The sequence below is a fragment of the Trichosurus vulpecula genome, chromosome 6 (assembly GCF_011100635.1).
Source record: "Trichosurus vulpecula isolate mTriVul1 chromosome 6, mTriVul1.pri, whole genome shotgun sequence".
NCBI lineage: Eukaryota > Metazoa > Chordata > Mammalia > Diprotodontia > Phalangeridae > Trichosurus > Trichosurus vulpecula.
Window position 1 is genome coordinate 226,743,149 of NC_050578.1, and position 27,929 is coordinate 226,771,077.

General features: G+C 43.0%; 1 protein-coding gene across 1 annotated transcript in view; it reads left to right on the forward strand.

Moving 5' to 3' along the window:
* The window catches only part of SWAP70 (switching B cell complex subunit SWAP70), an 87,664-nt gene that overhangs the window by 41,577 nt on the left and 18,158 nt on the right, over positions 1-27,929 (forward strand). The window contains exons 4-7 of the mRNA XM_036763898.1: positions 12,029-12,256; positions 14,371-14,517; positions 16,339-16,447; positions 20,421-20,602. Of these exons, the coding sequence (XP_036619793.1) occupies positions 12,029-12,256; positions 14,371-14,517; positions 16,339-16,447; positions 20,421-20,602 (666 nt within the window). The remainder of the gene's footprint in view (positions 1-12,028; positions 12,257-14,370; positions 14,518-16,338; positions 16,448-20,420; positions 20,603-27,929) is intronic.

Consider the following 27,929-nt stretch of genomic DNA (forward strand, 5'->3'; position numbering starts at 1 on the left):
TGAAATATGTATTATAAAGAGAGGCAGTATTGCTTGCTGGAAAGACAGCTGGCATTGGATTAATAAAGACCTAGGTTCAGGTCTCACCTCACACATCTACTAGATTGTATGACCCTGGGCAGGTCACTTAACCTGTCAGTGCTGCTCAAGGCCAGTCAAACCCAAATAGAAACAGGGGCCACTAAACCATGCCTAAGGACCCCTGTGGACCACATATTGCCTTAGAAAATCACACACTCACATTGTCTATGTTCTATTGCATTTTCATTTCATTTGTCAAGTATTTCCTAATTGCATTTGAATCTGGTTTGGGGCACGTGGGAATGTTGTGTGCCGTGTGGAGTGGCCAGTGTTTGACACCTCTGCTTGAGCATCTGCGATTGTGTCTTCCAGGGAAGTCATGAAATTTCATGTGTTTTCCTGTGTCTCAAAGTTAGGATGGTGGTAGAGTGTCTGTCCATGAAGTTCTCGGTCTTTGACGAAATGCAAAGGAGAATTGGATTTTCCCAGCTGTCTGCCCAACGTTGTAATGCCAGAACAACCACATAGCTCTGAGAAATCCCATGCCACATTACGTCTCCTCTATTTTTGAGGCACTTGTCAGTTGCAAACATATTTTGGAGGATGAGTCTTTTTTATTTTTCTTTTTTCTTTTTCTATTTAGTTTGCAACACTCGGTTCTGCATAATTTTGAGTTCCAGATTTTCTTCTCTCCCTCCCCCCCCCCCCCAAGATGGCATGGAATCCCATATAACTTCCACGTATAACTTCGCATTGAATTAATTTACACACTAGTCAAGTTGTGGAGAAGAACCATGACCAATGGAATGAATCATGAGAAAGAAGAAACAGAACCAAAAAAAACCAAAACCCACAACCCAAAAACAAATACAAGAGAGAGGAAAAAAAGGCGGGGGGGAGAAAAAGGCGAGCATGAAGTGTGCCTCGATATGCATTCATACTTCATAGTTCTTTCTCTGGATGTAGATAGTATTCTCCATCGTGAGTCCTTTGGAGTTGTCTTTGCACATTGTGTTGCTGAGAAGAGCAAAGTCTGTCAGGGTTAGTCCTCACTGAATCCATATATCTGTGGGTGTGTATAATGTTCTCCTGGCTCTGCTCCGCTCACTCAGCATTATGTCGTGTAGGTTTTTCCAGGTTGTTAAGAAGTCCTTATCATCCCCATTTCTTATAGCACAAGAGTATTCCATTACCTTCATATACCACAGCTTGTTCAGCCATTCCCCAATTGATGGACAGAGGATGAGTCTTTTTGTTGTCCCTTGAAGCAGAATGAGGACTAGGAAAACGAGACAGCCAGGATGCACAGCATTCCTAACACCGTCACTGTTCTTAGAGTCATGAGGGACAGATGGAAATGACTTTCGAGGCCAGCGAGCTATTCCCCCTCCTGCCCGCCCTCACCAACTCCCAATTTAACCAGTCATGAAACTGAGGCCATGAGAGAATAAATGACCAGCTTGTTGCCACATGGGGAGTGAGTGATAGAGTCGAACTCAGCTCCTTTGACTTCAAGCTGCTATGAGTCTGTTAGTGTTATGGGGGTTAGCTATTTAAAAAGCGTAGATTTCTGAACTTAACTTGGGGGAACCAAGAAAGATAATCATACATTAGAGCAAGAGATTCTTCGACATTTAGTATCTTACTGTGTTAATAACAAAAGTATTTGGTGTGAGGTATGGGCTTTTAATAAATATTGGTTGAATTGTATGTGTACCTAAATGGGGAAATGGGAAGTGGGATGTATGCTGGTTTTTTTTTTTTTGCCAAAGAAAATTATTTTAATGAATTGGGGTGAAATAGTACTGTATATAGAATGCTGAATTTAGACTCGAGAACCTATGTTCAAATCCAGATTTGATATTTATATTTTATGTGACCTTTGTTTAAATTATTTTATTTAATATCTATGGGTCACGTTTCCTGATCTGTAAAACAAAGGGCAAAGGAACTTTTGAACTTTAAATCTTATGATCCCATGAATGTTAGTAAGGGACAGCTTAAGAAACATCTACCTAAAGGTGGTAAGAAAACACAAACAACAAAAAAAACCCTACCTGTAATGCTAAGAGATCTGTGATAGTTTAAAAATCGAGTTTTATAAGTATATATTAAGTATATCAGATTTATTTGATAATTTATGTTTTTCTAGAAATTGGAAGAAAATAGGATTTCCAGGCATTCCAAAATTGGAATATTATTCAGTAGATACTCAAGTGAAGTCATTTCCCGTGGGAAGACTTGTGGGTCACTGTATGAGCACGTGTGTTCCGTTATTAACCTGTCTTGGAAATGGACAGGTTACCGCAAATAGCCCTGTTATTGTAGACTTATTTTTGGAAAGATGAAGACAGCTCCCATGGGTTCAATGATCATTTCTGCGCAGACGACCCCTCTCTCTACATATCTGGTCCCAGTCTGTCCTTGAGCTTCAGTCTGGCATCACCAATTGACTGTTTTACATTTCAAACTCCATGTCCCAGTGATATTTCTGATTCACCACATCCAGAACAGGGCCGTTGTCTTTCTCCCCATTCCCACCTCACCCCTCTTCTATTTTGTGTTATGAAATGCCTGTGCCTCTTCTGAACCTCCCTGCTTCTTTTGGAGGTTCCATGCTTCTGATCTCCCAGATCGGCAACCTTAGCGTTACTTTCAACTTTGCTCCATATAGCCAGTCATTTGGCAAATCTTGTTTCTACAGTACCTCTTGTATCCACCTCTTTCTTTCTGCTCATGCAGGTATCACTTTAGTTCAGGCCTGAATCACCTTTGGCCTTGAAAGCTTTTTGCATCAGTCTCTAATTTCTCCTCCCCTCATCTCTCTCCACTTAATTACATCTTCTTCAGGAATGATTTTGTTCTAAGCACGGACCCAACCGTATCACTGCCTTTCTCTGTAAACTCTGGTGCCTTCCTCTTGCCTCTAGAATAAAATAGAAACTCCTCTGTTTATCATTCTAACCTCCTTCATAACCTGGCCCTCCCCATCTTTCTGGCTTCCCTGGACAGAACTCCCCATTCTGCAGTCTGCAGCCAAACTGGCCTTCTCTCTGGTCTTCCTCCCTGATTTTCCATCTCTGGTCCTGAGGCCTCTGCACTGGCTTTCTGGGCTGTGCTCCCTCCTCCCCTGTGCCTTGGAGTCCCTATCTTAAAGGGCACTCCTGGCCTGTAAGGACTGTTTCATTCTGTTTCTGTCTCTAGGGCCTAGCCCTGGGCAGGGAGACTTCAGTTACCAGAGGCAGGATGTGTCTGGAGACGTGTTCTTGGCTTTGTTGTTATCCAGAGCTGGTAGGACAGCTTTGCTTTACTGGACACCCTGGAGAGGTACAGAAAGCCTTCTTGGATGCCTTGGGGGGCAGTCTCCTCCTTCCACCACCTGGACTTGCATCTGAACCAGGGGTTGCCCAGAGTCTATAAGTAGTGGATGGAGTTAGTCTGGTCACTTAGGGACATCTTGGGGCCATTTCAAGAGAAGCTAATGCTTTACAAAGGGAGGAACATCTCTCAGAATCACACCGTCAGTATTTCCTGGATTTTTGTTTTTGTTTTTATTTTTTTGAGGGGGAGGAGGAAGGTAAGTATTTACCTATAGAATATTGGCCTTAAATCACTGATAATTTTCTCTAGATTAGAATTAGAGTTAAGTTTACATACTATTCTATTGCTACCAGAAGAGCTTCATGGAAGAGTATAACACTAAGCAAAAAAATGGATCTGAATATTCTGTGGAATAAGCAAGATTATATTTGTGTCTTTCCAGAATACAAACTCATCACCAGAAATATATTGTTGTTGAGTCATTTTTTACTCATGTCTGACTCTTCTCTACCCCATTTGGGGTTTTCTTGGCAAAGATACTGAAGTGATTTGCCATTTCCTTCTCCAGTTCATTTTACAGATGAGGAAACTGAGGCAAACAGGGTTAAGTGACTTGCCCAGGGTCACACAGCTAGTAGGTGTCTGAATCCAGATTTGAATTCAGGAAGATTAGTCTTCCTGATTCCAAGCCCAGTGCTCTATCCACTGGGCCACTTTGCTACCCTTAGAAACATATTAGATGAACTTTTAATATTCCCTGAGCCTTGTGCCTGTCCACATAAAACTAATGTGAAATTATGCCTCTTAGGTAACATGAAAAGACACCAGGAGTAATAAATAAGATGTATGCTTCAGATGACGATAATGAGCTGCAGAGGCTGAGGGTTTGCAAAGTGCTCTTGATTTTTTTTTTCCTCCCAACAACCCTGTGAGGGAGGCTGTCTTCCATCTTTATTTTGCAGATGAGAATTATGCAAGGTGCTGCGCCTAGGGCCCCAGAGCTGCTAATTAGGAGAGCTGTAGTTTGGGCCTGGCTTCCAAGCTTAGATAACTTGGGGACTTCTGCAGTCACTTCTGTGGCTGGAATTCTAGGATAATAGTGCTTACTGATAACATAGTGAGTAATCTAGCATTTATTAAACACTATGTGCGAGGCATTGTGCTAAGCACTGTTAGAAAAAAGGGAAGCACACAGAGTCCCTGTGGTCAAGGAGTTCACAGTCTAAGTGGGGAGCCCATGCAAACAGCTGTGGACGGCAGTCTCTCCCTTTCCCTTCTGGGGCCTGGATGGGGTATGCCCCATCATTGGGTGCTTGTCGGGCGCTTTGCCTTGACCCTGGAGTCTCTGCAGAAATGTGAGCATGTGAGGAGAGGGTTTGAGGGGAGGCCCTAAAACAGTGGCTTCTGTTTCTCGTCTTCTGATCCACAGCGTCCCCGATCTCCTGCGTCACCGAGCCAGCCTGCCCAGGCACATGTGGTGTTTGATCCTGTTTTTATGTATTATTTTAAGATATGCCGCTGTATGATTGTTTTTAAAAGAATGAGCATGAGCATGCTAGAGACAATGAGAAAGTGATCTCAGAGGGGAAAACCTTGAGAAGAAGATACGCAGATCTCATTGTAAATTATTGATAAGTGCTGCCTACTTGAGGCCTAATCTTATGAGGTTTTTGGTCATGGAAATTCCCTGCCCTCTCCACATCTCTAGACCAAGGGCTACATTGTCATTTTAACAGCCCCACAATGAGGTTTTATATTTGGAAGCAACCGTTTCCTTTTTAAAAGAGTCACATTCAACGGACTTTTAAAAATCTTGGTTGACCGAAGGAATGATGACCTCATTCAATAAAATAGGGAAAGTAGGACTCAAGGTCAGAAGTCAGTCTTTGCTTTGTGAGGAGGGGAATTCATTTGGTTGTAGATACATTGAATTTGAGATTGATAATGGGACATCCACATGGAGGGGTCTAAGAGGCAGTTGTAGATGTGGGACTGGACCTCTGCACAGAAAACAGGTCTTGAGAAAAGTCAGCTGTGTGTTGTTGTTGAATCATTTCAGTCGTGTCTGACTCTTCCTGACCCCATTTGGGGTTTTCTTGGCAAAGATACTGGAGTGGTTTGCTATTTCCTTCTCCAGCTCATTTTACAGATGAGGAACTAAGGCAGGCAGGCTTAAGTGACTTGCCCAGGGTCACACAGTGAGGAAGTGTCTGAGGCCAGACTCGCACTCAAGAGATGAATCTTCCTCACTCCAAGCCTGATGCTTTATCCACTGCACCAGCCCATGTCAGCCATGTAGAGGTAGATAAAAGTTAAGCCATATGAAAGATAAAGAGAATTTAATTGGTGGTGCCTCTCTTTGAAATGCTGTTACTCCTTACAAATTGATGTGAAGAATGCTGCTTCTGATCACCAAATTGAATATTTTCTGTCTTTATTCTCCTGGCTCATCTGTTCCCTATAGACATACCCATCCTGCCCTTTAAAAACATCTCACATGCCCCAGCTTTGCCCTTAAGCTGCCATATGTCTTCCTTTTATTTCTAAATCACTCATTCAACAAGCATTTATTAAGGTCTTGCTGTATAGCAGCACTATACTAAGTGCTGGGGATGCCCCTGCTCCCAAGGTGTTTATTCTTATAATGGAGGAGATACACTGTAAATGTTTTACTTATGAGCTCTCTCCTTTACTTCTGGGAGAAAACCAAACTCACCTTGGTCTAGAAGCTTGTCTACATCTGACTGCCACCAGTCTTTTCAGCCTCATGTCCTAGCATTGCCTTTTCTGTGCTGTGTGTTAGGACCCTTACAGTACAATTATTTGGCTACATGTGCTATCTCCCAGTTCTTGAGAGCAAGGAACTCTGGGTTCTTCTTTTTGAGTTCCCAGGTTTGTTTTTTTTTAATACAGTGCCTTGCTTCTACTAATTAAGTAAAGCTTAATTAACATTTGAATTGAATTCTCTTTGACTTCTTTGTAGCAGTTAGTAGTTTTAAGCAACCCCTGATGCCTGATATTTTTTTCCTCATCGTGCATCTTTGACCCTTTATTATTTTGGTACTTCTTTTGTCTCTGACAACTCCTCTGCTTTTTTTCCTTCCCTTTTTTGCCCCTTCATTTTTTAATATTAAATTTAATTTTTTCAGTCAATTGAAGTTCTTCTCTCTCCCTCTCCTCCCCTACTGAAAAAGAAAGAAAAACAGAATCCCTGTTATAGACACTTATAGTCAAGCAAAACAAATTCCATTCGTTGTCCACGTCCAAAAAAACTACGTCCCCCCTGCACTGAATCACATCATCTTTCTATCATTGTCCCCCCTGCTCTGAGTCCCATCATCTTTCTATGAATGTCCCCCCACACTGAGTCCCATCATCTCTCTATGAATGTCCCGCTGCGCTGAGTCCCATCATTTCTCTATGAATGTCCTGCTGTGCTGAGTCCCATCATCTTTCCCTCAGGCAGTGAGTAGCGTGTTTTATCATGAGTCCTCTTGTGGTCAGTCATTGCATTACTAGGTCTAAGTCTTTCAAATTTGTCTTTGTAACATTGTAGTTTATTGTATAGATATTGGTCTTGGTTCTGTCCACTTCATTGTACCAGTTCACTTAAGTCTTCCCAGGTTTCTCTGAAACCATCTTCGTAATTTCTTATAGCACAGTAGTATCCCGTCATATTCATGTACCATAACTCATTCACACATTCCCCAATTGATGAGCACCCCCTCAATTTCCTCATTTTTCCCACTGCAAAAATAGCTGCTATAAATATTTTTGTACTTTGTTAATCCTTAGGACTAATCCCCCCCTTAATCTGCCCTCCCTCTTTTTCTCCTCTCTTTTTTCTCTCCTGTTTCTCTGTTGAGTGAAATGCATTTCCGTACCCAACTGTGTGAGTGCAATCTTCACATCTTTGACCAGTTTAAATGAGTGATGTTCAATGATTGCCTGCTCCTCCCATCTTTTCCTCTCTGTTTTGTGTAGACTTGTGCTTGCGCATCTCGATTATTCCAGATAATTTCTATAGATAAAAATTATAGAAAATCTAATTATAATAAAAATTTTTTAGTTCTTTGGGGACTCAGTTTTCTATCACCCAGTATTATCCATCACCCTGGATATTAAGTAAAGGTTAATTGACTAAATTCCAATGTTAAGGTATTCTCACCTCTTGCATCGGACAACTTGTTTTATTTTAATATAGTAATATGTGACCGTAGCACTTACACTTACAAGACATTTTAGCCTGCATTCTGTTATTTGTTTCTTACAACAAATAATGTGGGATGGGTGGTACAATACAGAAGAGGAGACTGAGACTGAAAGAGGTGGAGTGATTTGGCCAAGGTTATTCTTGGAATTAATGCTTGTTGATTTACTTCTGAATTCTAGTCCGTTGACCCATCCTTCAGAGACACTCCTGGAAATCTGTGTTTGCCACAGAAAGTAGGTATTGCCATGGGTCGTGGAGACAGGGTTGGAAGGGACCTCGGAGACCACCTTGTCACCCCCTCCTCCTTTTACTGACAAAAAGCCAGAAACCCCTGGAACTTAAGTGACTTGTTCAAGGTCACAGAGCTCATATGGGTATGAGGTGGGATTTGAACTTGGTTTCTCTGATTCTGGGACCACTGTTTTTGCCATTACCCCAATATATTTGGTGCCAGCTGTTCAGTGAGTCAGGAATAAAGCAGGACATGTGTCTGATGTTCAGAAGAACTGAGTTGGAAGATGCTATCCAAATTAAACTGATATAATTTTGAAAGATCCTTAAAGAAAATCTGACTATTAAGCCCAACCTTGGTAACAGGCTTTTCAACTATAAAAGGCGATAAAGCTTTAGCTATCTAACATCACATGCAACTGGAATTTTCATTCTTTGTTATTTTGGGTGAAACCTGAATGGAAATAGGAAGTAAGCTGCTTCCTGAAACTGAATGAGCTCTCAGAATGTTGGTGTTTAGCAGGAGTCCATAGAGGCACACGGGCTGTTTCTTAATATTACTCAGTAATGACAAGTAGGAACGTTTGAACGCATCAAGAGATCCTGAAGTTAGTGATTTTTTGGACTTGGATAAGATACTGAGTGTAATTGATACAGTTTAGGATGGAGGTCATGAAGCCGGAAGGGACCTTGGAGAGAATCTAGTCCAGTTTTTTCATTTGGCAGTGGAGGAAATTGATATCCTCAAAGATAGGAAGCTTGTTAGTGGCAGGGCTGGGCCAAGAGCCCAGGTCTCTTGATTCTTCTCCAGGCTCTTTATTTTACACCAGGGCACTAGCCCAGTTTGTAATTAGGGGCCACTGCTCCCCTTCATGTCCCCATGAGGCTTTTCCGCCTTCCGCTTTCCCTCTTTCCCCCACCGTTTGTGCTGCCCTTGTCCCAGGGGCAGCTGGAGCTCTCTGAACTCTGGGATTCTTCCTCACTGTCCCTTGTTGCCTCCTTTATAGCAGATGTAGAGAGAAAGCAAGCACAGTGTAAGGGAAAGCATTCTAGAGGAGGGGCTGGATTCCACTCACTCCTTTGTGGGACCTGGGCAAGTCACTTTGACTTTCTGGGCTGTTAAAAGAGGACAGGCTAGATCTCACCTTTCTTTTCACCAGGAAATTGTACTTGTACCAAGCTTAAACACCTCCGCTTCCTCTCTTTTAACACCTGCCCAGTTAGTTACCTTCTGGAAATTTCTTACCTGTCCTATTTCTCCTTCCTCTTCTTCCTGCTATCTTTACTTCTCCAGATTTGTTCCATCCTCCAAACCGAATCATGGCCAATGCAACTTAATAACTATTTGTTTCATGCTTATTATATACAAGGGATACAAAAAAGCCCTCAAGGAGCATTGACTTTTTGAGAAGGGGGCGGTATATAAATACTCTAGAAATAGAGGTGTTATTGAGCTCCGGCAATTAGGGGCATCAAGAAAACTCCTCGTCACCAGGGGCACCTGGTTGTGCCTTGAAGGAAGCTAGGTTTTTAAGAGGTAAAAATGAGGGAGTACATTGGCCAATCAGTAAGCATTTCATTAAGTGCCTACTTTGTGTTAAGCACTCTGCCTAGGTGTTTGCAGAGACAGAAATGAAATAGCCCCTGCCTTTTGTTTCGAGATGCCATGTACATGTAGAAATGGATACAAAATGAATCCAAGATAACTCAAATAGAAGGGGCACATATTGGTGGGAAGGCGTGCCCCCTGAAAGGTGTGGAAGGTGGTACTTTTGCTGAACTTTGAAAGAGACTAGGGATCTTAAGGTTTCTGTGGAAGGAAGAGTGCATTTTTGACATGAGTGACAATGCAGGCAAAGCCATTGAGATGGCAGATGGCAAGGAAGCTGGTCTGGCCCATCTCTGCCACCTCTTCCTGGATACTCCTTGAGGTTTTTGTGAGTTTTTTCTTTTGATTTTTCTTTTATCTGTCTGATCATACTGTCTCATTCTCCTTCGTTGGTTCTTCATCTGTAGATGTCCCCCAAGGCTTTGTTGTAGGTCTCTTTTTCCTCTGTCATTGGCTCCTGTGGATTTGGTTACCACCTCGGTGTACATGATTCATAGATCTCTATGTCTAGTCCTGGTCATTCTTTTGGACTCTAATCCCACGTCACTAATTTCCTTTTGGACATCTTGATGTCTTATAGGCACCTAGAATTTAACAGGTCCAAATTAGAACTCATTGGCTTTCCCCTAACCCTTTCCTCTTCTGAATTTCCCAAGCTCAAGCCACACCTCCCCCCCCCCCCCCATCCCGGTATCCCTAGGTTTGCAACCTTGGTGTCTTCCTCCATTCCTTATTTTCATTCACCCTCCATATCCAGTTTGTTGCCAAATCTTTTCCTCTTTCTTTACCATCACCACAAGTCTTCTGCCCATCCCCTTCTCTCTCCTGTCCATTCCCTTCTTTCTCCTTATACAGGCATGTTTCATCCCCTTTCACTTGGACTACTGTGATAACCCTTGCCATGGTCTCCCTGCCCCAAGTCTCTCCCCACTCCTGCCCATTCTTCATTCAGCAGCCAAGGTGATGAGCTCTAGTGGCTTCCTGTTACCTGTAAGATCAAACATATTTGCCATTTAAAACTCTTCTACCTTTCCAGCTTTCTCATACTTTACTGTCTTCCATAAACTACAGTCCAGCTACACGGGCCTCCTTGCTGTACCCTTCACCTCTCCTCCCTGTATCTTTGCAATGGCTGTCCTATGCCTGGCATGATTTGCTCCTTCCAATGCCTCTTAGTCTCCCTGGCTTCTGTTGAGACTCAGCTCAAATCCTGTGTTCTTTTGGAAACCTTTCATGATTCTTCACTGGCTCTTTCCCACTCCCCACCCAGCTGCTGGTGCCAGCCCCTGTTTATATTTTGTATGCCCCTAGTTGTTTACATGTTGTGTCTCCCTATTAGAGTAAGCTTTCTGAGGGCAGGATTTGGTTTTTGCCTTTCTTTGTTTTCCCAACATTTAGCTCAGGGCATGCTACACAGTAAGTGTCCCAAGAGCCAGTCCGTTCCAAGTCTGTTCTTGCTCTCACTCTAAGAGTCATGCTAATCTTACACTGAGTTAAAGGCAAGAGACACCCTGTGTTTGAAAGTGAAATCAAATATATTAAAGATTCACTGTCTAAGATTCATCTCTTAAGCGGTGAATGTTCCTGTAGGGAACCTTCTGGAAAGGCCTCATGTCCTGGACTCCTGATTTAGGTTGCTTAGCAGCAACATCTGATAGAAACGTAAAGCTCTTATTTGATGTTTTTCCTTTATTGTTTCATTACTAAGCATTACAGTAGTATTATTTTCAACATTTTCTTTTTAAATGGATAGCTGAATTAAATAGATTAATTAGAAAAACCCCTGGGTTGGACTGGAAACTCAACTCTCATTTATAATATCATTTCTAGAGGAAAAACTCTCTTGAATTTCAAACAGCAAATTTACAAATAACTTTTGGATTTGGGGTTGCATTACTTTTGTAACTCAGGGACTTCCTGCCTATTTAAGATCCTGAATCTAACTTAGTGTCTGTATGTTAATTAAATAAGGTTAACATTTGGCTCTTAATAATATTTAAATAGGTTTCGACAGATCTGAAAAATACTAGATCACCTTTATTTGTTCTCCTGCATTTGGTTAGTGCTAAATATTTATATGTTCATCGAGAGTTATCAGTTTCATGTAGTTCTTATCCCAAATCAGCACAGTTGGTGCTGCTGACTTTTTTTCAATGTGTCAAACATTGTGTATTATGCTGTCTACTTATTTTTAGTTAAAAATTGGAAAACATTTAATTTTGTGCCTTGCTGACACCGTTAATGAATATTCCTTAAACCTACCAGGACTGTTGAAGCAACACAGAATCAGGATATGCACTGGACTTAGCATTTTATTGACAGAGAGGCCTCCCAAATGAGGAAACTCCCTCTACTGATGGAAGCTGGAATTTCTGGTCTTAGAGAGTTGCCGAGAACACTGAGGTTAAATGATATTTCTCCTAAACAACGCCGTTTACATTTGTTTTAAATATGATACATTATTTTTGGCCAGGCAGTCGGGGTTAAGTGACTTGCCCAGGGTCACATAGCTAGTAAGTGTCCGAGGTTGGATTTGAACTCAGGTCCTTGTGATTCCAATGCTTTATCCACTGAGCTGCCTACCTGCCCAGGTATGTTACTCTTACATGACATTTTTTACTTTTTTTGTACAGATTGAATACCTGCTTAAGAAGCTTACTGAAGCAATGGGGGGCGTTTGGCAGCAAGAAGAATTTGAACATTACAAAATCAACTTTGATGCCAATCGAGAGGGCCTGTCTGCATGGGAATTAATTGAACTTATTGGAAGTGGACAGTTTAGCAAAGGCATGGATCGGCAGACAGTGTCTATGGCAATTAATGAAGTTTTTAACGAACTTATATTAGATGTGCTGAAACAGGTAAAAGTGATTTGACTTTCCTTCTACCTTAGAACCTTTTAAGTTTATTTTTCATGGGCTTAAAGTTTATTTCCTTAGTATTATGGTAGGTTTTCATGTTAGAGGGGTTTAAATACTATTTTTAAAGTATGTGTGTTTGAAGAGAAATGTGCACCCTACTTTTCAAGGACATCTGTACAACATCCCTCCCGTGAAACTTCACATCTACATTATTTTTTCATATAATTTGTACTGCTTTTCTTGGACCCATCAGATTTCCTATGTTCATGTTATCCCAAATCAGGATTTTCTGAAATTTGTACTTTCTCTTGCCTAATGAATTTCTTTTAATTTACTTCATCATCATTAGAAAAAAAAAGATTCAGGTATCTACAATACTGTTCTAGGACTTTCGGATTTGGGGATGCATACTTTTTGTAACTTGAGGACTTCCTATCTATTTAAAGCTCTGAATCTAACTTAGCATCTGCATGTTAATTAAATAAGGTTAACTCTTGGCTCTTAATGTTTTCATAGATTTTGACATCTTTGAAAAATACTAGATCACATCCCTCCCCAACTGTGGTTTTACCTCTGAGCATTGTTCCAGACGTTTTTCTTTTTTCTCTACCCTCTTTCTCAGCCACCAAGTCATCTCATGGATTTAATAATTAGCTCTCTGTAGATGGTTCCCATGTCTATATAATCCCACTTTGGCCCCCCTGAGCTCCAGTTTTACATCAACAGCCCTTTGGACACTTGCAGCTGGATATCGTGAGAGCCCCCCAAAGAAGCCTTTTCCAAAGCAGACTCATTAGCTTTCCCTCCAGATTCACTCATCTGCTGAATTTCTTTTTTGCAGATGAGCGCACCTCCATCCTGGGGGTCACTCAGGTTCATAGCCTTGGAGTCAGCCTTAACTTCTCCCTCTTATTTGCTTGGCATGTCCTTTCTCGGCACTTTTCACACACAGCCCTTTCTCTGCACTCACATAGCCAGTGCCCTCCTTCAGGTCTTCCTCACATGCCTCCTGTAGTCTTCTGACTGCCTTCCCCCGTCTCCAGTCCATCTTCTACACAGCTGCCAGTGGGACATTCCTGAAGCACACGTCTGACCAGCATTGCTGCTGTTCTGTTCACTCCAGGGCTACTCGAGGCTCTAAGCTCTCACAGATTCTTTTTTTTTTTTTTGCATTAAAAACCCTTCACAATCTGGCTCTAATTTGCCTTATTATGCATCATTCCCTTCCATGCAGTCCAAGATCCAGCCAAACTGCTTCACTTACTGTTAGTCACCTGTGACAAATCATCTCTTGTCCCTGTGCAAAAACTAGCCCCTGTACCTGGAAGGCTCTCCTTCCTCACTTCTGCCTCTTCAAATCCCTCATTTCCTTCAGTTTTCAGTTCAAATACTGATGCCTACATGAAACTTTTCCCAATTCTCCCTGCCCCAGGTACTCAGTACTTCTTTTATGTACCTATTGTCTCCCCTGGCAGAATGTGAACTCCTTGAGAGCACAGACTGTCTCACTTTCATCTCTGTGACCCCAGCACAGTGTTTGGCACATAGTAAATGCTTAATAAATGTTTATTGATTGATAACCAACTAACTGGAGAGACTGGTCACATATACATGCAAAGGTAATGTATGGTCAAATGAATGATGCAGACTATCTTTTGTAGGAATCAGATTCAACAGACATTTATTGTCTAGTTGGTACACTTTGTTAGCGCCATAAGAAGTGGCAGTTAATCTAGGAATTGAGGGTTGGGCAGGATTCTGCCAGGGAGGGCGGGCTGTCTAGGCTGAGGTATGGTAGAAAAGGCAGAAATGCATATTAGGATAATTGAGCGACAGGGTAGGGACATTGACCTCTCCAGGATGAGAGGTGAATGCTAGGGTTTAGATCATGAGGATCTTGAAAGCTGGGCTTAGGAGTGTGGGTTTGAGCCTGTGCCAGAAGCCCCCCCATCCACCCTCTCCTAACTATTTTAGGTAAGTAAGGTGGATAATTTACTACAAGTGCGATTCAGTTGACGAGCACCAGATGGTCGGATAGTGTGCCAACTCCGATAACTAAAGAAGAAAGCAGCTGGTTCTCCAGAAACACTGACATCAGCTCTCATTTCTTTTAGGGTTACATGATGAAGAAGGGCCATAGAAGGAAAAATTGGACTGAACGTTGGTTTGTGCTGAAACCCAACATCATTTCTTATTATGTAAGTGAGGATCTAAAGGATAAGAAAGGAGATATAATGCTGGATGACAGCTGCTGTGTAGAGGTAAAGTTTCTGTTTCTTTTATTAGTGTTCTGTTGGGATGACTTACTAGGTGCTTCCCCCGGGGCTGAAATTATCCTCATTCTGGATCTGCATTTGCCTCTTGAAAATGGGACATTGGGAAAATGCAAAGTTTTCTTTTTTCAAAAACGTACAGGTATTGACACACTTACTAGCTGTGTGACCTTGGGCAAGTCACTTAACCCCAATTGCCCTGCCTTTCCCCCTCAAAAAAAATGTATAGGCAAATATAGTAGGGTTGTGGAAGGAGTCTGGACTTGAGTCAAGAGATTCCCATCTCCTGACTTGGCCCTTGTTCTAGCTCTGCCATAGGCTGGGTGACTTTAAATAAGTCACTGCCCCGCTCTGGCCCTTGTTTTCCTAAGTGTATAATGACGGGGGCACAGCCAGGTGGTGCAGTGCGAGAAGCGCCAGGCCTGGAGTCAGGAAGACCCGCGTCCAAATCTGGCCTCAGACACGTCCTGGCTGTGTGACCCTGGGCAAGTCACTTACCCCTGCTTGCCTCAGTTTCCTCATTTGTAAAATGAGCTGGAGGAGGAAATGGTAAACTACTCCAGTGTCTGCCAAGAAAACCCCCAACGGGATCACAAAGAGTCAGACATGATGAAAATGATTGAACAACAAGCACGATGATGGGGTTGGACTAGATATTTGCCAACATTCCTTTTCTCTCTCAAAAGTCATTGAACACTATGAGATATTTAGTGTCTGATTTGGGATCTGAAATGTTCTGTGTTGTTGTTTCGTCATTACTGCCATGTCCAATTCTTCATGTCTCCATCTGGGGTTTTCTTGGCAAAGATGTTGGAGTGGTTTCCCATTTCCTTCTTGTTTCAACAATCCAGCTAGCAGCTGTTGTGGGGGTGAAAGACCGGCACAAGCCCAACAACAGGCACGCTACCAGCACGCTGCAAAAGCCCAGGTTCTTTTTATCTGCTTCACTAAGGAAAGCAACGTTAAGGGGTTGACAAGCTTACTTTAATTCAGCATACAAACACCATTCACTTAGTTCAGGGGAAAAAGCCAGCACCCTGAACTTTGGAGCAAATCCAAACAAATTACAAACATCGACAGACAGACCCAATACAGATTCGTAGTTACCAACATCTAGGTTCAGCCCGGGAGCTCATAACAAGGGCTGGCCCAGAGTTACATGCGCCACCACTGCTGTGGGTAAGAGCTCCGAAAAATAGAAAGCCAACCCCTGGTTTTATATCTTTTTAAGGGTCAAGGGTGAGTCACACATGCGACTCACCCATGTGACCTAGAATCGTCACAAAGAGGCGACTTAAACCCATGTGGTCTAAAAGCCTCTGATGTCCCAAACATGTCACTCAAACTCATGTGTAAACTAGGCCCTCTCCTGAGGCAAGGAGGTCACCACGGACACCCAAATCTAATCAAGGAAACAAAGGCCAAACTCTTCAAGGGCACTTGGTTGAACTGAGTGCTAAGAGCCCATTTTGTTTACCAACACACTTCTCCAGCTCATTTTACAGATGAGGAAACTGAGGCAAAGAGGGTGAAGTGACTTGCTCAGGGTCACATAGCCAGTAAATGTCTGAGGCTGGATTTGAACTCAGGGAGGGGAGTCTTCCTGACTCAAGGCCTGGCGCTCTACACACTATGGCACCTAGCAGCCCGATATGTTCTATAAGTCAGTGATGTCCTTTGAGGAAACCAAGGTGTTTATTGACATTGTTTTCATTGTACCTCAGAATTTCAGGCCAGATTTTTAGGAGTTATGTCATAAATATTCCAAGATAGGTTTTAAAAGAACTAATAATTTGTTTTCCATTCTAGTCCTTACCTGACAAAGACGGAAAGAAATGTCTTTTCCTAATAAAATGTTTAGATAAGACATTTGAAATCAGTGCCTCAGATAAGAAGAAGAAACAGGAGTGGATTCAAGGTAAGATCACTCCAGTAATTTGCCTCAGTTTATGTTCTTCTGAGAATATTCTCTTATGGAAGATGGCAAATTTTAGTGGTCAGATCAGCAGTTCACTTTTGTCAAGTGTGCTGGAGCCAGGGGTATAAAGATTTCCGAGTTATCTGTCCTTGAGTATTTGTCACGCTGTCATGTCGAAAACTGATGCTTCTCTTTCACGTTGGCCCCAGAGGGCAGCAGTATGGCAGCAAAGGGGGTGGGAGTCACAAAGAGGGAGGCTCAGATGTATGGTCAGGAAATACTTTCTTACCGTAGGAGCTCCGCAAGCATGGTGGTGGTGGTTTCCTCTCTGGCAGCCCTGAAGCAAAGGCTGGATGCCTTCTTTTGTAGGTTATTGAGGAAATGCTTGTGGTGGGACTGGGTAGCCTCTGAGGCCCGTTTTCGATTCTGGGACAGTATTTGTCATCAAAGAACTTAACAGTTTAATTGATGGTCAAACTATATACAGAAACAACTAGAATATAAATTAGATCTGTGATCAGTCAGTAAGCATTTATTAAACACCCACTATATGCCAGATGCTGGGGATGCAAATATAAAAGGAGATAATCCCTGCCTTCAAGAAGCTTATATTCTTTTGGGGGATACAGCCAGGTCACATGAATATCTGCCTACAGGAGATGCATGAAATAGGGGGTGGGCACTAACTGTTGGGGAAATCAGAGCTGAACCTTGGAGAGCTGATCAGTCAGCCAGCAGTCCAGGAGCAACTGGGAGTGCCCAGAGACAGGTGAGGAGGGGGTGCATCTTACATATGGGCTAGAGAGGTGAAATGGAGAGGGAGGAGAGATTGGGGAAGATCGGGGAAGAAGGGATTGTCGAGAGTCTGGCTGGATCTGGGGGAAGACCTCCTGGAGGAAGTTGTAGCTGAGATAAGGAGGATTTAATCTGGCAGACATAGAGAGAGGACAGAATGGTATCAGGGGATCAGTCTTCCTTCTGTTAGAATAGAGAGTGCGTGGAGGAGAGTTTGGACATCAGGCTGGTGAAGAAATTTTGTCTTTTTTCTCTAGGAAATGAGAAACCATTCTTGGATCAGAGAGGTGAGCTGATCCAGCATCTTTGTATTAGGAAGTAACTTAGCAAGCTAGGTGAGGAAGGGGCTGGAGAAAGGGGAAGGCTTGAGGCAGGGAAATCAGCTGAACGTCCATTCAGATAGCCTGGAAGGAAGATGGGGAGGGGAAGGAGCACTGGATTTGGAGTCCAGGGATCTGGACTGTGTCACTCTAGCCAGGTCACTTATCGTCTCTATTTCCTGTAAAAAAAGGGGGGGGGGGTTGGATTAGATAGTCTCTAGGGCCCCTTCAAGCTTTTTGGTCATGTAATTCTAGGCAAGAGGCACTGAATTATGGTTCTAATGTAGGTGGAAGGAGTGAGATGCTAAAGATGTCTGTAGAGGTAGCATTGATAGGATTTGGCAGCCCCCTGCACTGGGCATCAGGGGTGAGGGGGGTGGAAGGAGTCAAAGCTGATACCACATTTTGAGCCTGGGTATCTGGGAGAGTGGTGGTGGCCTCAGCAGAAATGGCGAGGTTGAGAGAAAGGAGCAAGTTCTTGGGGAATGATATCTTGTACATAATGATTTCTGAAATGTCGATGAGACGTTGGGATGGAGATGCCCAACAGGTAGTTGCAGATACTGGTCAGAGCTCAGAGGAGAGCTTGGTTTGGGAATTCATTCAACAGACGTTGATGAAGTACCTGTGGGGTGGAGAGCCCTGTGCCTGGCGTGAGGGAGATGCAGAGTAGACACACACACACACAAGTCTGAGCTTCCACGTGGGAGAAAATGGATGAGAAGAGCGAGCTGGGACTTAGAGCTTCGATTTATTTTCCCTCGGTCTCTTTTACATAATATATTTGGGGAAATTGTACTGAGGGAGGAATTCACCCAGAGATTTCTCATCATCTGCAAAGGATGTGGCATTCTCCTCCTTGGTCACCTAAGCAGAAAGAAGGGTCTAGTTTGAGCTCACAGCAATAAGGAAAGCAAAAAGATGCAAGAATGCTTTACATTGGGAATACTTGTTACCTTAAGGTCTTTGAAAAATTTGGACTGAATCCCTTGAGAGTACAAGTGGGTACATGTTGAATAACTTCCAGTGTCGCATTATTTGAAGACCTTCTGGCAGGTGTCGGTGAGGTTTATTTATCTGAATCAGCTGACTGCCTTCTTCTGAGACTTGATGGGAGAGGAAGATTCTGGTTTTTCCATTCCTTGGTTTCCTGTTTCAGTTACAAAATTCTGGGCTGTTATGAGAGAGTGAGGAAGGCTTGAGTGAAAACTGGCGGTGATGCCTAGGTGATAAACAGTTGTGGGGCATGTCACCCTGAGGGGTGAAACCCAGGAAGCCTCCCTCAGTTTTTCCCAACTTCTTACCATTGTTTCTACCAGGATTTCCCTGCTAGGCACCTACATGAATCCTACAAAAAGAAGCTTATGATTTTTTTGAAAGGGGAGAGGGTACTGTGGCTAATTCTGATGCAGAATCCCATAATTTCAGAGTTGGAAGAGACCTCAGCAGCCTTCCTACTCAAAAGGGAGCTGATTAAGAATCTCTTTCTCAGGGACAGAGAGGTGGTTCGGTGAATAGAGCACTGGCCCTGAAGTTAGAAAGATCTGAGTTCAAATATGACCTCAGACACTGTGTGACCCTTTGCAAGTCACTTAACCCTGATTGCCTCCTCAAAACAAAACAGAAAGAATATCTTTCTCAGCATTGCTGACAAGTGGCCATCCAACTTCCACTTAAAAGCCTTTAGTGAGGGGAGCTACTACCTCCTGAGACAGCCCACTCCATCTTTGGACTGCTTTCTTTGCATCAAGTTTAAATCTGCCTCTGTAGCTTCCACCCATCGTTCCCTGTTCTGCCTTCTGGGGCCCAGCAGAACAAATCTCATCCGTCTTCTGCCCGTCAGATGCTTTGGAGGGATGCGTGTTCCCTCCTCAATGTCCTCCTTCTCCGATCCCTCAGGTGGCATTTGTACTGCAAGTTCTCCGGTCTCATCAGCCTCGTCGTCCTCTTCTGGATGGGCTTTATCTAGTCAAAGCAAAATTGGAAGTCAGTTTTATTTGCTTTTAGTTTATAGATTGCGCTCTTTGCTTTTTTCACTCTTAGAGTCTCAAAGACCAGGGATGCCTTATAGTCACCTCTGCTTGGACTTCCAGTGCTGTAAGATATAATGCCTTTCAGTCTGGTGACTTGAACCAGGCATTGAGTGTTGTTAGGTACTCTTTTATGAATAAATGAATGAAAAAGCATTTTTAATGCTTTATACCAAACACTATGCTAAATACCGGGACACAGATACGAAAACAAGATAGCTCCCTCAAGCAGCTTTCATTCTAGAGGGAACAATGCATAGAAGGGAAAGGTAGCCAGGGAAGGTTACTTTGAAAGGTTAAAGTGAGGAGATAGTCAACAGGGTACCAGGGGAGTAGATTGCTGTACCCTGTCACATTTATTTTGGGTTTCAGTTCCTTCTTCACCACTTCTGTCATTCCCAGTCCAAAGAAGAGAAAACAGAATGTTTCTTTTTAGAAGAGAAAGCAGATTCTGAAGCATAGAATTGATGGCAGTATAAAGGAATGTGAACATTCTCTATAGAATCAGAGAGGATTGCATGCTGTTGAAGATGCTGTGTAGTTTTCATCCTTGGCAGGAGTATATGAAGGGAGCACAAACGGAAGAAAATGCTAAATATAGGAGAGCCAATGAGAGGTCAGAGAGTTCCTGTTGCTGCCCATGCTGGGATCAGGGCATCTGCTGACCTACTTTCCCAGGGTTAAGGGAACAAAGGAATGCCTTAGATTCTTAGAGTTTTTAGAATAACTCTGGGGGAAACAGTTAATAAGAGATATTACCAGGCACAATTAAAGTGTTTAGTGTAGCAGAGAGTAATGATTATTCCATTTCTCTTTTTCCTTTTCCAGCCATTCATTCTACTGTGCACTTGCTGAAGCTGGGCAGTCCACCTCCTCACAAAGAAGCCCGTCAGAGACGGAAGGAGCTGAGGAAGAAGATGCTGGCGGAGCAGGAGGAGCTGGAGAGGCAAATGAAGGAGCTCCAGGTTGCCAATGAGAACAAGCAGCAGGAACTGGAGCAAGTGAGAAAGGTGGGAGTGTGCCTGCACTGCTGTGCCTGTTTGATCAGTGGGGTCCTGGACTTGGGGTGGGGCCTGGGCCAGAACCTGGCTCTATCATCATTCGTTAGCTTCATGACATTGGGCGAATCATTTCCCTTCCCTGGGCCCAAGGCTTCTTCTTAGGATAGGGAGAATTGCCAAGAGGGCTTGCTGGTCAACCTTGCCTACAGCAGACACACACAGACCACTGTGCAAAGGCAGCTGTCAAACATTCCAAAAGTTAAGGATCTTTGCATAGTAAGACCATGTTATTGACCTGAAAGGTTGACCTTGGGGAGGTGAAAAGTTTTTATTTAACCTGTACTCTGTGCTGGGTGCTGGGCTAAGTACTAGAGATACAAAGAAAGATAAAAAAATGTCTCTTCCCTCAGGAAGCTTACCTTTTAATGAGTCAGCCTATAAATAACTAGGTTCGTATGAGATAGATTGGGTACATGGAAGGGTAAAGCTTCAGCAGCTAGGGAGACTGGGAAAGGCTGCCCGAAAGAGGAAGGCTTTGTGTCTGATATGTCATTTAGAAAAAAAGTTCCTGGGGCTGATTTTGGGTGGAGACTATACTGTGCCATGAATAAATACATTTCTTGTTTCTAGTTCATCTTTCAGTAACTTAGAAAGAATTATCGACGTGCACGCTAATGTGTTGGGCCTTCATTTAGGTTGTCCAGAGAGTGGTGTCTGTTGATGTAATATTTGTCTTCTTTTTCTCAGCTTCCAACTCCTCACCTCCACTACAGAGGGGGCTTTTTTCTTTAATTTCCTTTAGAAGTCTCTCTGCTGAAGAGGTTCTCTTGACTTCATCCTGTTGGCCTTGTAGACACCATCACATTTTTCCCCATTCTTATCTGATTTTCCAGCATCAACTTTTTCTTTCCCTGGGCCCTTAATATTTCAATATAAGAGCCAGCTGCTTACGACTACAGCTTCCTTGATATAAAACACATGCACTTCTTAGGACCTGTGACACCGTCCATGTAGAGTTCACCATGTTGTATACTCGGTCAATGAGCATTTAAAAGACGCCTGCTGTGGACTGGACGCTGTACGTGGCCCTGGGGATCCAGAAGTCAAACAGCCCCTGCCCTCAAGAGCTTCTGTTCCATTAGGGGAGAGAACATGCACATACATAAGAAAACATGGAATACATACAAAATAAATTGAGCCGTAATTTGGGGTAGAAAGGTGCAAGGAGCTATAGTCCGTGTGTGGCAGTTCCTTGTCTTTAGGATCATTGGAGTTTTAGAGTTGAGAGAGATTTTAGGGATGATTTAGTTCAGCTCTCTCATTTTACAGGTGAGGACATTAAGAGACTAGGCGACTTGCCCAGAGTCAAAGTGGCAGATTTAGGGCATTAGGGAGAAGTATTGGGAAATTGGTGTAGAGTCCATAACAATCTTAAAGTTTTGGTTTAAAAAACGTCAAACTAACAACCCTCTAGGGCTCCAGGGAAGCTGTTCTGAAAAGCATAATGCTTTAATAAATATCATGGGATCACACTTATTTTAATTTCATAAAATTTGACTGAGAATTTAATTGCTTAGTTGAACAACTAAGCAATCCTAAAGAATCAGACTGTTAAAATGGATGCTTTTAGAGAAATCTAAGTGATTATCTCAGTGAGGTGGTTCAGTGGATAGACTGCTAGGCCTGGAAGGCCAGGAAAAGTCATCTTTCTGAGTTCAAATACAGCCTTACACACTTACTTGCTGTGTGACCCTGGGCAAGTCACTTAACCCTCTTTGCCTAGTTTCCTCATCTGTAAAATAAGCTGGAAAAAAAAAACAGCAACCACTCCAATATCTTTGCCAAGAAGACCCCAAATGAGGTCACAAAGAGTCGGATATGATTGATTGTGGCCTGAGAGCTCTGGAGGGCACTGCTGTTGATTAAGCCACCCCCAGGGCCTGTTGCTGGATTGTGCTCCATTGTCACCCCAGTGAGACAAACCTTTTGTTCTGACCTAACTTGTCTTGGGCTAGAAAATTTCTTTACCATCCTTTCACTGGTTCTGCCATTCCAGAATTCATTTTGAGGCATTATTTTAGTGTTCAGAGGGAAATTTGGGAGAGCTCAGGTGAGTCCCTGCCTTTACTCTGCCATCTTGGTTCCTCCCCCTTTTTGGAACTTCTCAGTCCTAGGTCTGCATCCCTGACTAACTTACTATTGGTTGTCTTGTCAAACTCAATATTCCCCAAACAGAACTTACGTGGCCACCGAAAGCCATGGTTCCTGGTTATATCCTTTGAGGCCAATAAATTAGTCAGCAGACATCTATTAACTATATATACCAGGAACTGTGGTAAGTACTGGAGATATAAACAAAAAGCAGAAACAGCCCCTGACGTTCAAGGAGCTTGTGTTCTAATGAAGGAAACAACATATACACGAAACAGAACAGGTCTTATCCTCTTTCTATATATCCGTTCTAATATTCTGATTTCCTTCAAATACTCGAAAACGGATCTCATATTCCAGCTGAAGTTTCCTCTTCTCCAGGCCTTTAGTCACTCGTCATATAACATGGATTTGAGGGTCTTCACCATCCTGGTTTGCCTTCCTATGGGGACAGGCTAGCTTTTCAGCATCCTCATTAAACCGGTTTATTAAGAACAGAATGCTTACCACTGGTGGGCACAAGGGGGCTGTCACCTCCTTATTACTGGGCTGCCACCATCTATGAAAACCCTCAGATCTTTTTCAAACTGCTCACCAGCCATGGCCGCTCCCTTCCTGTAATTGTGAACTTAACTCTTTCGAGCCCACACATATGAAAACTAGAACCCGAAACAATTTGTGAATTTTGACAACAGCTCTCTAGCTCTCATCATCACCCAAGCAGCCACAGCTTCATGTTTCTGTACAGTTTAGCTGCCTCATGCACATTCTGTATCTCTGAGGCGGAGAAGTTGCATTTGTGGATAGAGAACATATCAGTCATCTTTCTGTTGTTGCTCTGCCAGTGACCACAGAAGAGGAGGATGCTCTCTGCCTGGGATGGCTTTACTTGTTCTGATAGCTGTTTCTGCTTCAGGGCCCTGCCGTCCGTGAGCAGCAGAAGTGGTTTATAAGCAGCATTTCCCTTCCAGGGCAGTCATGACACAACCAGTAGCTTTTTTTTTGCTTCCAAGGGCACTTTCAGCCCTGCTCAGAAGTCTTCTGTGGCACTTTCTGTGGCCGTAAGGATGAAATACAAACTTCTCTGCCTGGCACTTGGCCCTCTGCCATCTGGTGCCAGTTTACTTTTCCAGCCTTATTTTACACCAGTCCCCCTTATATCCTACATACACAAGTACTTGCTGCTCACTCTTCTCCAGCCTTCTCTTCCTTTCTTGCAGTTGGGCAAAGCACCCTCCATGCCTGGAATACATGACCTCTTCACTGTCTCTGCCTGTTGAAATGTTCTTTTAAGGCTCAGGTCAGGCCCCACTTCCTCCATGAAGCCTTCTTTGAAAATCATTATCAGGAACAAAATTTCCCTCCTTGAGTTTTCTCAGAGCATTCTATCTGGATCATTCCTTTGTCCTTATAATATTACATATTACCTTATATGATGCTTATCTTGTATCCATGCTGTATTTTCCCTTCCCTCTCCCTCATCCTCCGTTAAATTTTATGCTCTTTGAGAGGAAGGACCCTTATAATTTTTCATTTATCATTTCTCCGATATTCAGCACATGGCTTGGCACATAGACTCCTTGGTGTTTCTTCAGTTAAACTGGATGACACCTTGGTAGTTTTACATGTACAGGAAAGGAAATGGCAAATATAGTGTTAGCTTGCAAAGGGTAGTTGGGCTTCACAGAAAATGAGAGTTTGAAGGGATCCCAGAAGCCATTAGTCCCACCCAGAACTGAATAAAAATTCTTCTTGGACAAGACCAGCTGGCTGGGGATATGTGTCCTTAAAATGAAACCAAAGACAAAAGAAAATGGTCTTAGAGAGCAAGGATTCCTTTCTGCTATGAGAAAGCAAATTAATATTAGCAACAACATTGCTGTTTTTGTTTGCTAGAAAAGGGAACCTTGGAAGGACAGTAGAGGAGAGAATGGAGTTTGAGAAAAAAGGTAGTTTGTATTTGCCGTAGCTCTAATTTTCTACTTTGCTATGACAATGAAAGAAGAAAACCAAAGAACTTTATTTTCTCAATTATTTGATTGAGAGAGGGCAGAGACGTTTGTCGTAGTATCTTGTATTCTGCTCAGTCTCCTTCAGGGCCTCCAGGTGTTGTGATATCACTTTCTATATTTAAACATCTTTGGGAAAAATTTTTATAGTGTAGATGGTTGGTGATATAAGTGGTAACACCAGAGTACTTTCTAAACAGGCCTCGCTCTTGGTTTTTGCTCACGTGCTTGTGGTTGGGATGTACATCATTATTTCATTATTCGTAGACGTGAAGAGAAAAAAACAACCTGTTTCTGAACTTTAAAACCTGTTGCTTTACTTTATCACTCATGTTGCTTTTCACTTTATGGGGAAAGTTTTGAGGAAGTTGTGGGACTGAGAAAAAGCAAGACAAAATGGAAAAATAGCTTAACGGTAATGTTGTTTTTCTGAATCTGTGTTAATAGAACAACAAACACTAAACAAACTTCGGGCTCGTAGTGTGGTCACCTTTTGGAGCAGGAGGCCACCTTAGTCTGGTCCATTTTTTGTTTCAGAATGAGCTTCTTGGTTCGTTCTTCATTAGATGCTTTCAATGATTAATGGGGCACCAGTTAAAATTTCTTGTGCTTGGCGTAAGGAAATAAAAATAAGTACACACACTGAGCAGCTTAGGTGGCACCATAGTGCATAGAATATCAGGCCTAGATTCAGGAAGACTCGTTCATCTTCCAGATTCAAATCTGGCCTCAGACACTTAATGGCTGTGTGACCCTGGGCAAGTCACTTTACCCTGTTTGCCTCAGTTTCTTCATCTGTAAAATGAGCTGGAGAAGGAAATGACAAACCACTCCAGTATCTTTGCCAAGAAACCCCAAATGGGGTCAGGAAGAGTCTGACATGACTGAAATAACTGAACAGCAGACAGACAGACACACACACACACACACACACACAGAGTAAATGAGAGCGCTTAGTGAAGAGCCAGCTGGTCTTGTCCAAGAAGAATTCTTATTCAGTTCTGGGTGGGACTAATGGCCTCTGGGATCCCTTCAAACTCTCATATTCTGTGTTTAATTAATACCCCATATTAATATAGTGCTTTGAAGTTTGAAAATTGAAGAATTATTATCTTTGTTTTCTAGGCGAGGAAATATGGATACAGAGAGGATAAATGACTTGGCTGGCGTCAGTGTCATGGCTAGAAATCAAATCCAGGTCTTTAATTCAGTGCCCAGGATTCTCAGCCCTGTGCTGTGCTTCCTTAGTTAAACATAGATGGTCTTTAAAAATATCTATTGCTGTCTTTTGTTTTTATATTACTCTCCACTTTTGGACGTCCATCCCTCATCCAGTCGTCCCTTCTAACAAGAATAAAAAATAGACGTGTACCATACACATAGTCTCTGCGAAGAAGGGAAGCAGACACATTCTCCTATCTCTTTTTCGGAGCCAGGCTTGGTAATTATAATTTCACAGCATTCAGTTTTAGGTGGTTTATTATTCTTTCCATTTGCATATTGACTTGGACATTGTCACCCTTAAATCTGCCGGAGATATCCCAGAGCCTTGTTCTATTCTGAGTGTTGAACTCTCCTCACTGTCCTCTTGGTAGGGACCATTTGCTTTGCCGTGGCTCCCCCTTGGGCCTTGCCATTTTCACTGCAGCTTTACCTACCCAAGGTCTTTCTGGCCTTTCCATCTGCTGTGAGCATGAGCATGAGCCTTCCTTTATGTGTTGTCTTCCCCAATTAGAATGTGAGTTCCCTGAGAGTAAGATCTGTCTCCATGTTCTTTTTATGCCCACAGTGCTTTGCACATAATAAATTTTTAGTTGCTTTTCCATTTCATTCCAAATCACAGCTTGTTAGCCATTTCCCAATCATTGGGAAACTACTTTGTTTTCCATATGTTCGCTACTACAAAAGGTGCTGCTGTAAATGTTTTGGTGTATAAGGAGCCTTTAGACCATAGACTTCAAGGTGATTTTTCTGTAGAAATAACGTTTTTAAAGTAAATGTATTACCTATAAAGGAAGAATATCTTCATAAGAGTAGGCACATTTTAACAATGAATTGTGCCAGGAAGCCATTGTCAGAACTTTGCGTCTTTTAACGTGATGATAACTAGCTTAGAAAAGGAAAGTAGGTCTGGCATCTCATGTAGCCTCATGAAGCCTTCTGCTTCACTTGTTTGGCTGGTTTGGCCAGACTGAAGTTCATCTAAGAAGGTTTGGGCTTTTCAGTGGATTATAAGCTTAATAGGAATCACTAAAAAGGCAAATGCAGACTTGGGCTTTATTGAGAGAAGCCTAATGGACAGAACTAGGAAGGGGATAAGTTTCAGTGTACTTTGCCTTGCTCAGAGTACAATTGGAGTGCTTGTATTCAGTTGGGAAGACATTTGCCCTATAGGATTGGTTAAAGAAAATGGGGATATTTAGCATACTTGGAGCAAGATAAGTGTCTTCTCTCACACTGAAGGGAAAATAAACCCATTTTGTTTTTTTTTATTAGTTCTGCCCTCTAGAGCCAATGGGTAGGAGCTAAGAACAGACAGATTTAGATGTGACGTAGCTTTCTGGAGAGAAAAGCTTCCTAACCACTAGAGCTGTTCAGAAAGGGAGTGAGCTGCCTCATGAGGGAGGAGGGGTCTTCTTCAGGCAGTCAGGTAATGGCTTGTTGGGAATGTTGGAGGGGGAGTCTTGTTCAGGTGTGGGCTGGACCAGATGATCTCTGAGCTTCTCTGGTTGAGTTCACCATCTGATTGGTGGGGAGACACTGGAAAATGGTAACTCTGGCCATGTCAGAGAGCCATCAAGCAGCTTTTAAGAAGTTCTGCTTATGCATACATCCTCTTCTGTGCCGTTTTCATATCTAGCCCAAGGAATGATCAATCAGTGCTACTGTTGCTTCTAGGAGGGGCATGACAGTGGAGCATCCTGTGGCTCTACTCACCATTCCTGTGACTTTCTGGGGGAAAAACCTCCCATCATTGGCCACCGTTCCCTCATATGTATTGTCTCTCCCATGAGAATATACCGGGTGGGCCGGCCGGCCACCGCCACCGGGGCCATGTCGCTGCTGCGGGACGTGTCGCTGCAGGATCCCCGGGAGCACTTCGAGCTGCTGCAGCGGGTGGGGGCTGGCACCTACGGGGATGTGTACAAGGTGCAGGCGGGGCGGGATGCACCGGG